Below are 10,472 nucleotides of genomic sequence, written 5' to 3'. Positions count from 1 at the left end.
GAAATAGTATTGGAAGTGAAAAAAATATTTAAAATGAATAAAAAATATTAAAGTAGAGTTTTGGTGATGTAAAATAGAGAAATTGGTGTATGGTACTTAGAGGTAAAGTAAAAAAAATTAAAATTTTGGTGATGTAAAATAAATATAAGTGAGTTATATAAAGTAAGTCCTCTAAGGAGAACAATTCCTTATATAGCACGTGGATAATAAATTTCTCATTAATTCTCATCAACATTAAAATATGTTACAAAAGCCATAACCTAATTAAGATGCTTCACTGGGTCAATTTCTATTTACCCATGCTTGAATTTTCCAAGAGTAAGTTCTATGGTTGTTATTTTTAATATTTAATAATAATAATAATAATATTTTTATTGAGATGCCATCTAGATAGTGGTAGCTACCACAAAAAAGTTGTCATCTTTTTGTCATTGGTATTTTTGAAGTTGGTGGATTTTTTGTTGTTAATTTCTTAAAAGTTGTTCTTTTTGGATGAGTTTGTCCAAGCGACATCATTAAAAAAAAATAAAAAATTAAAATCATTACACCCACTAATTTTATCAGGTGGCTTAATATAGATCATGATATCTTGAATGATCATAAAAGTCATTCTCGTAGCAATTTTTAATCCCCTAAACATTCTCAAAAATGTTATTTTGTAAAAAAAATTGGGTTAAACTAATTTTAACTAAGAATTTTTGTGTCTTGACTCTAGATTGATTGGATATTTATTCAAAGTCAACATGGAGAGCTTTCATAATAAAAATAAGAATAGGAAGATATGGAATACATGCAGCTTATTTTTTACTATTTTTCTTCTCAATCTACCTCAAGATGAGAATTAAAAAAAAAAACTATTTTTAATTTTTTTGGGCCTCGTTATTTTCATTATGGAAAGTAATACAATAAAATCTCTATAGATCGATTTTATTACTATAAATATGTTATAACTTAATAGAGATGCAACTAAAAAAAATTTTGAGTTAAACAAAAAGTTGTCTATGTTGGTGAGCTATTACTTTTTACCTTCTTACATATTAAAAGATTTAACCATAACTCTAAATGCTAAATTATTGTCTAAAATAATTTTAGAATTTTTTTATCTCATCATAAACTATAAGGTAACAAATCATTGTGAATTTCTTTCTTAATTTGACACTAAAAATAATTATAATTTATTACTACGAAGAGTTCTTTCATATTTAAAATTCATCAAAATTAAGATTAGATATTTTTTTATGATTTTATAAGAATTAGACTATTTCCTTTCCAACATTACTATCTTCACAATATATTATTGGAGGATTTTTTTGTACACCCTTATAGATGGGCACACCAAAACACTTCCAAAAAGGGGCACGCTGAAGCACCCATTTGATATTTTTGGTTCGGGAAGTATTTTCGACGAAATTTTTTTATGATCGTATATATTATAGATATTTAGAGCACTCTGTAAATTTTTGGGAAATTACAAATAATTTATATTATAAAAAATTTTCAATACGATAAATTATTCGGAATTTTCTGAAAATTTGCACAGTCTAAATAACCACCATACACATGACTATATAAAAATTTGTGCAAAAAATACTTCCTATGCCAAGCACCAATTTGCCCCCTTTTTGAACTGCACAGAAAAACTACCCTATTTTATCACCCAAATATTTCATAGAGAAATTGGCTTTTTTTTTTAGGCATAGAAAAATGGGGCAGTAAGGTGGGGCGGGGCGGGGCCCTGACCCAACGGGGTGTCTTTGTCCCGGTAAAAACAGGGTGCAAGCGGGGCGGGGTTGCCTCGCCCCAAATTTTTTTTATTATTTTTTTATACTCTTACTCAATTCTCTCATGCTACTTATATACATGCATTGTACGTAAAATGGACATTTTATATGTGGTTTATAATATTCTTAATTCTAAATAAACTAGAAATAATTATAAATATTGAAAAATATGTTTTATATAATTCATCATTATTCTTGTGTTTATTTTTGTAAATTTTAAAATGAAAAACAAAATATAATATTTGAGGGTGTAGGTTATACGAAGTGTAAAAAATAAATATTACAATAAAAAATAATATTTAAGTTTAGGAGAAATTTTAAAATTATAACTTAATGTTTTTAAAAAAAAAAAAATTAAATAAGATGAATGGGACCGGACAAACCCGCCCTACTCCAGGAAACTAATCGAAGCGGGGTGGGGGCATATCCACCCCATTTACATACCTCCTACTTTTTTTTATTATTATTAGTAGTAGACTTATTGTCAAAGATAAACATGTCACCAAACAGACCATTTATGTTGCTATTACTGTATTAAAAAGGCTAAGATAAGCTTTACCAGTTTATTTGAGCATTTTTTTTATAAACAATAATATTATATAGTATTAATGGTGAAACACGTGCGACACGCATTAGCACGTGCGAGCGTTCGTCTTTGACCCGGTCCATTGCGAAAAGCCCGCATCTCCTCTCTTTTTTATATGTTTCTTTTTTATTCTGTTTCAGAAAAGAAACTACAGTGGCACTTCTAACGAAATAACTATCTATGCACGCATCTTATTTTCTAAAAAAAAATATATTTATTGATAATATCCATATGTAATAATTGCACTATACACTTAATTATTTCATACTTTAACGTTGTACCCTCATAATTTAATCTTATGTAATTATTATTTTTTCATAGAATTTATATAATTTTTATATTAATACAAACTTTACAAAGACTGTTTGACGAGATTGGTCTATAATTATTATTATCATATTTTATTGAATACATCGTTATGAAATAAATCATTATCATTATTTAATTTGATAGTAAAAACTAAAAGTTAAAGTTGCCATATTTGAGTTTCAACCCTTTAAATTTGACAAAATAAGACAAAACAACTTTTTTAGTTTTGTCAAAAATACAAAAAATAAAGAAAAAAAGAGAGAAGAAAATTCTAACAAAGAAGGGCTGAAACTTTGACTAAATTCTCAGACAACGCAGAGAGAGAGCGACGACTTCTTCCTCGTCTTCCTTCTCCTCGAGCAACTTTACGAAAGTTCTTCGAAGCTCAAACTTCTCTCTCTCTCTCTCTCTCTCTATGTGATTTTGATTAATCGGCATTTTCGGTTTGGAATTTCGTATCTGTGGCTCGAAACGGAAGTAGTAGTTGAAGAATTGAATTGAATCGAGGAAGGGAGATTTGTTTTTTCGGTTTACGGAATTCGATTCGGTCAACGAATTTTTGTGCCTGTAGGTGATCGGTCAACGGGATTGGTTATACGAAGGAGATGTTTATGGAAGTTTGAAGGAATGGAGATGACGGAACGAAGGCGACGACTCATCTCGGTTGTTTCGGGTTCTGCTTTTATGTGGTTGATTTTGTTATTTGGCTTGTTCAGAAAAGTATATGCTAATTCAGAAGGTATGTTTCATTATTTATTAGTTGAATTTGTTTTTTTGTGCTGAATTTTAAATAACAACTTACGAGGGGTGCTGTTTGGCTTCCTGGAAAATGAAAGAGCGCGAGTTCTTTTTTTCTTTTTTCTTTTTTAATGATTTGGTTGTAGTATGTTTTGTGTTAATGTGTTCAAAATTGGGTAATTGTGATCAAATTAGGTGATGCCCTGAATGCGTTGAAGACCAACTTACTTGATCCCAACAATGTTCTTCAGAGTTGGGATGCCACACTTGTTAATCCCTGCACATGGTTTCACGTTTCCTGCAATAACGACAACAGTGTTACTCGAGTGTAAGCTTTGTTTACTTTGTGACATGGTTTTTGTAGAATTGGTTTTGCTCGTATATTCATTACATATTGAGATGGTGATTCTATATGATTTTGTTTTTGAACTCGCCCAGTGACCTTGGAAATGCAAATTTAACTGGTACACTGGTTCCTCAGCTTGGTCAGCTAACGAATCTACAGTACTTGTAAGTCATATTTTTAGTTCAGCTAAGTTAAGGTCGGTTTAATTTTTGCATTTTTTTTTGGGGGGGGGGGGGGGGGGGTGTTAAATATAAAGGCCCAAAAACTTATTAAACACTTCAACATGAGGATTACCAAGTTTTAATGAATTTTCACACTCTGTCAGTGAATTTGCTACTTGAGGCCTGTTCAATTGACTGGTTAGGTGTGTGAATATGTATGTATGAATGATCTGGGTTCGAATCTCTGTAAATATTTATTGTTGAAAGTAAAAATGAACACTTAGTCTTGTCTGTTCATGTTGTATCATGAACCTGTTCATTGCAATAGATACAAGGAATTCATTAAAATTCTGATCCTATTTAGGGTAAACGAATTCTCATATCACATGTTTCATTAATGAACTTCTATGTCAGGAACATTAGTGTTCCTGTGGGAGGAAGCTTGAGAGGAGCTTATGTTGTATTCTTGAAGATAGGAAGATTTGATTGGGAGATAAATCAGAACATGCTGTGGGTTGTGTGCCACAACATTGTTCTCCATCTTCAGTTTAGACTAGTACCAAATACCACAACATCATGATTTATGTGTTATAGTTGGGATATTCTTTTAATATATTCTTGGTGCTTGTCAAATTTTATTGACAGGGAACTTTATAGCAATAATATAAGTGGAAAAATCCCGGAAGAGCTTGGAAATTTGACAAACTTGGTGAGCTTGGATCTTTACGTGAACAAATTAAATGGTCCGATTCCAACCACATTGGGGAAGCTTGCAAAACTACGTTTCCTGTATGAATACACATCCTTCAACTACATCTTTTGGTAGTGGTAATCTAAATAGTTTTTATTAGTCTTAGAATGATATGACAATGTGTTTTGTTTTGCGATTTATATAATGCCATATATCAACCTGAGAAAGGTAGCTTTATTGTAATCATGGATGAAAATGCCAATAATATTGTCATGATGTTGTCAAAATTGTCAATCTCTAACATAGATGAACTTGGTAATGAAAGTTTTTCCCTAGTTATCTACATTATTGCTGGAGAATACCAACAATATGGAAGGTATATAGATATCAGTGGAGATATATGAGTATTGATGGAATATTTTGTGCATATTTGAACATGTGTCTGTTGGATTTCTCTATCTTTTTATAATTTTTGCTCAATTTTCATAAGAGTCCATGATTTCTGGACCTATTTGGTGGAATAGTCAGCATTATGTCAAACCAATTTTATTTTGCTTAAATGGGCTGTGTAACTTTCCGATTGGTAAGACCTGCAAGGGTGCATCTGAGTTGTAAGAGCCTTTCTGTGCGTGGCAATACATGAATATGTATGCACTCCTTACATTCACAATAAAAGATATGTAAACAATATAAAATCTCTTTTGAACTCACTTCTCTTGTCTCAACCATACAGACACTCTCTTTTGCTATATCTTCTTTCATCCTTTTATCCTTGTATTCTTATCACTCTTTCTCATTAATTGCTAAGGTAACAATGCTATTTTGTAGTTACATTGTTGTTTGTTGTGTTTTTTTTTCCTCGAATGAATTAATTGCTATGATAATATAAGTAATGATATAATTCAACTCAGCTATTACTTTATGATTAAATGTAAGAAATAACCTATTGAAAATGATGTTAATATGTTCATGATACTATTGCTATATAATATTCTTGTTTAAATTTTGTTTCTTTCATATAAATTGTGATTAGGATGAATAAACTGTGATTGTAAAAAATAATGTTTTCTGCTCTGTTGAACAGACGTCTCAACAACAACAGTTTGTCAGGGACTATTCCTATGACTTTAACAGGTGTTGACTCACTGCAAGTCTTGTAAGTTTATTTGAAATAACATTAAAATAATCTAAAGATTTTTTTTTTCAAACACCTAATGCCGGGTATATAACAATTTTATTTGATCTTGTGAGATGCAGGGATCTTTCAAACAACAAGCTGTCAGGAGATATTCCAGTTAATGGTTCTTTTACATTATTTACTCCCATCAGGTTCATTGGAAACAATTTCTTTTGAAACAACCTTCTGTTAGTTGGTCCTTTGACATAACAAAATTCAGTTCTGACTGCTAAGTTGCTCTTTTGCAGTTTTCAAAATAATCCGCTAAAGCCGCTCCCAGTTTCACCACCTCCTCCTTTAACTCCACCAGCTGGTTCCCCAGGTGCAGCGATATGTTATTAATAGTTTCCAAGTAGTTTTTATTGTAAATGTTGCTTCCTTATTTATTTTTCATGCCTCGTGAATTTCCATGGAAATTTTCAATTTACCATAATGAATATACCCCATTTTTAGACTCATTAATACCTAGAGGTTATTCATCTTTCTTTCTATCTGATCATCTAGTTACCTACTAGAAAGAAGGGAGGGAGAGAAGAGAGTGCATTGTAACTCAAGTATTGGACTAGTGGCCTATGCACTGCATTAGCGATCAAGACTTTGAGTTTCTTTACCTTTGGGATATGGCTTCTTGAGAGAGGTTTAGTAATGCAGGATGAACTCAATGAAGGGAAAATTATATGAGAATTAAGTTATAAAAGAAGAATAGAGAGGAGCACTAGAATTTGTTAAAAAGAACAAGGATTGATAAATAATTAGAGAGAAAAGAGAACAAAGAGAGAAAAATCTCAATGATTTATAATCATCTAAGTAGTCTGACTAGCAATGAAAACAATATTATGGATGGGCAAACAACAAAATCTTAATTCAACTAGGAAACAAACTGTAGGATTTAAGGTGTACTAAAACTCTTATAAACTCAATTAGATAAAGCATATAAATTACGAAAATAATTTTCTAAGAATATCTAATCGTCCTAATAATATTAATTCTAATTATCTAATATGTATTTTGCGTCATTTAGTTTCTCAACACTTAATCTGGTGAATATTTTAGGTAGTAGTACAACTGGACCTATTGCTGGAGGAGTTGCTGCTGGTGCCGCTCTTCTTTTTGCTGTCCCTGCAATTGCTCTGGCTTGGTATCGGAGAAGGAAACCACAGGATCATTTCTTTGATGTACCTGGTTAGTGAATTACTAAAAGTTTCATTTTAATTAGTAAGAGTTTTCTGTAAATGATGCATGCCTCTCACTTACCTATAATTTTCACAGCTGAGGAGGATCCAGAGGTCCATCTGGGACAGCTTAAAAGGTTTTCTCTAAGGGAGCTTCAAGTTGCTACTGATAATTTTAGCAATAAACATATTCTAGGCCGAGGTGGATTTGGCAAGGTTTATAAAGGGCGCTTAACGGATGGCTCCCTAGTTGCAGTAAAAAGGCTTAAAGAAGAGCGTACCCAAGGTGGGGAGCTACAGTTCCAAACAGAAGTAGAAATGATCAGCATGGCTGTACACCGTAACCTACTCCGCCTCCGTGGATTTTGCATGACACCAACCGAACGGTTGCTTGTGTACCCATATATGGCTAATGGAAGTGTTGCATCTTGTTTAAGAGGTACCTTCTTAGCTATGTATATGGTGTGGATTAATTTCTGTTTTACTTGTTGAGAAAGCTTTTAGTTTCTTTCAAGCTGTTCTTAGCTATCAAGTGTTGCAAGCTGTTCTAGTTTCATGTTGCCATATGGTTTGTTTAATGATTTTATGTCGGAAATCTGTGTAAATGGTGGTCACAAAACATTCAGAAGTGCAGCATGGTCTGAGGAAATTCGTGGCATGGATGAATTGCTTCTGATTATGCCAGCATGTGTCTGATTGATGACACATATCCGTGTTAAGTGTTTCCTATTACTCAAATGCTGCAGCAAGGCTGCTCTAGGTGTTAGGGACTGCTTGGTTTAGGCAGCTGACAGAAATTTAATTTGTAGGCAACAAAATTAGGTTGTTTGAACACTATCAAAACAGAATTCATTTTACTTGAAGCTTATAGATTCTAATACCAAATTCAGTCAGGAACAGCAAAGAAAAAGAATATAGAGAAAGAGAATGAAGGCAGGAGTTATTAATTATCTGATAATTCATTAGATCCTAAAATATTTAACATTGTCAATTATACTTGTGGATAGACAATTTCATTTAGGAAACTGAAGGAGGTTAACAAGAAGTATAAGGCTATAATAACCCTAATTGATAAAATTATATCATATCCCTAATTATTTGTAGTTATATGATGTACCATGGAAACTGAAAAACGATATTTGGAATTGCTTTATTCATATGCTAGCAGAAGGTACAACTTACATGTACTGTACACTGAACTATGGTATATCATTTTTAAATAAGCTACTTTCTCTGATTGTATTTTTTGTGGATGACTGTAGATCGTCCTGATTCACAGTCCCCACTTGATTGGGAAATACGAAAACGCATTTCATTGGGATCTGCAAGGGGCCTTGCTTATTTGCACGATCATTGTGATCCTAAGATTATTCACCGTGATGTCAAAGCTGCAAACATATTGTTAGATGAGGAATTCGAGGCAGTCGTTGGAGACTTTGGGTTGGCTAAACTCATGGATTATAAAGATACTCATGTTACCACTGCTGTGCGTGGCACCATTGGGCATATAGCACCAGAGTACCTCTCAACTGGAAAGTCTTCAGAGAAAACAGATGTTTTTGGATATGGAGTTATGCTTCTTGAACTCATAACTGGACAGAGAGCTTTTGATCTAGCTCGTCTTGCAAATGATGATGATGTCATGTTGCTTGATTGGGTATGCACTCGTCATCTTTTTGAAAGCTTTAGCACACTTTTTTTATGTTTTGTTTTCATTATTTTATTACCTACAATAGGAATATTGTTCTATTTATCAGCATGTCTTGTAAATTTCATACAATATTTATAAAAGGTTTACTACAGGAAATAGTTTGAAGCTGTAGCTTTGTCTTGCTTGCCAAAGTTCCATTGATGTCATTGAAATTCACAAAATATTTATATCTCAATTTTGTGAATCGTAGGTGCCATTTTAGATAAATAGATTACTTGTTTCTTTTTTTAAAAAAACCTAATAGTGGCATAGTGGCATAGTACACCACCTTGAATGCCCGCATAAACCACCTTTATTGTATTTTTGCTTTTATTTTCTAAAAGTAATATATATATATATATATATAGTCAATGTTATAAAAATTGTGTATATTTCTTTAACTGCAGATGTATTGATAGAAAAATCTTTTTTTTTTTTCCGACGGGGAGGAATTTATACAAAAACCCCAATTTTAGCATTAAATTTATTGGCTGTTATGGGAAGGTGAATTTGGTGTTTGTGGTAGATCTCCCCCTTCTATTTTTCTCTGGTATATGAAAGTTTGTCTTCTATGAACCTTTCACATCTTTAAGATGTTCTGATCTCATGTGAAACTTTATCTTGATGCAGCATTATGTTTTCATACCACAAGTGAAAACATGTCTAAGACCAGATCATCCCAGTTTAATTTTAGCATAATGACCACTTGAATCTAAGTAGTTCATACCAATGCCTGTTTGTCTATCCTGGTTGTTAAACAACCCTTTTGTGTATCTACTTTATTGCTGTCATTTACCTTTAGTTCTGCAGTGAACTTAATGTGGCTCCTGTCTACCACATGGGGTTATGCACAGAGTTCATAATTAACTTCTCTTATACTTAAAGAAGCTGTTTTATTTATGTTTGAGTGAGCTTTATCTAATTTTCCCAAATCATCCGTGGGATTACAGGTCAAAGGACTCTTGAAAGATCGCAAGTTAGAAACATTGGTGGATGCCGATCTACAAGGAAATTATGTCGATGAGGAGGTGGAGCAGCTGATCCAAGTGGCTCTTCTCTGCACACAAGGCACAGCCGGTGAACGGCCGAAGATGTCTGAGGTGGTGAGAATGCTTGAAGGGGATGGATTAGCAGAAAGATGGGAGGAATGGCAAAAAGAGGAGATGTTCCGCCAAGACTTCCACCCGACACACCATCCAAATACTCATTGGATTGTTGACTCTACTTCACACATCCCTCCAGATGAATTGTCTGGTCCCAGATGATACCCCTTTGATGGTTGTCTATGTATACACGAGAGACCAATTCAAGGTCTGTTTTGTATTTTTGTTAATGTTGCTGTTGTTGTTGTAATAATATCATATAGGTTGTGTAAATGTTTCACTTTTTGTTATTTGATAGTTCTCATTTAATATTGTTCGATGTCCAATATGTATCACACATTGGGGTCGGTGCTCTGTTGTAATTTTCACATAGGCTTTTTTTAAGTGATAGTAAGAAATTATTGAAGTGCTACCGAACAAGGCAGGAATGGCCACCGAAGCACCCCAAAAATGTCAATTTTATGTATCTCATTATTAGAAAAAGTTGGCCTCTTAAATATTATTGTGTATCGCTGCAATAAAATCTTTTTTTATGTTGTTTTCACTGCTAATTAGATCCCATTACAATTAAAAGTAAAAAGCTCATTAGTCAAGTTTTCTAATTTGGGAACTATCCAAAGTAACTTTAAAAATTATCAAAGACCCTTAATAATTACTAGCTTTTTATATTTGGTTTAGTGTAACTTGGAATATTTCTTATTAAAAACTCATAATTTCA

The 10,472-nt window shown here is 32.7% G+C and overlaps 1 protein-coding gene across 1 annotated transcript; it reads left to right on the top strand.

The window, feature by feature from the left end:
• Positions 1 to 2,941: 2,941 nt before the first annotated feature.
• Positions 2,942 to 10,251, top strand: LOC133782058 (BRASSINOSTEROID INSENSITIVE 1-associated receptor kinase 1-like). Its single transcript, XM_062221213.1, has 11 exons — positions 2,942 to 3,415; positions 3,610 to 3,742; positions 3,853 to 3,924; positions 4,567 to 4,710; positions 5,697 to 5,768; positions 5,870 to 5,941; positions 6,038 to 6,111; positions 6,843 to 6,971; positions 7,059 to 7,400; positions 8,224 to 8,618; positions 9,602 to 10,251. The coding sequence occupies exons 1-11, from the start codon at positions 3,304 to 3,306 to the stop codon at positions 9,914 to 9,916; spliced, it is 1,860 nt and encodes a 619-aa protein (XP_062077197.1). The 5' UTR covers positions 2,942 to 3,303; the 3' UTR covers positions 9,917 to 10,251.
• Positions 10,252 to 10,472: the final 221 nt, after the last annotated feature.

This window comes from Humulus lupulus, chromosome 6 (assembly GCF_963169125.1).
Source record: "Humulus lupulus chromosome 6, drHumLupu1.1, whole genome shotgun sequence".
Taxonomy (NCBI): domain Eukaryota; kingdom Viridiplantae; phylum Streptophyta; class Magnoliopsida; order Rosales; family Cannabaceae; genus Humulus; species Humulus lupulus.
The sequence above is the reverse complement of the archived record's forward strand: the minus strand, read 5'-3'. Positions and strand labels throughout refer to the sequence as shown.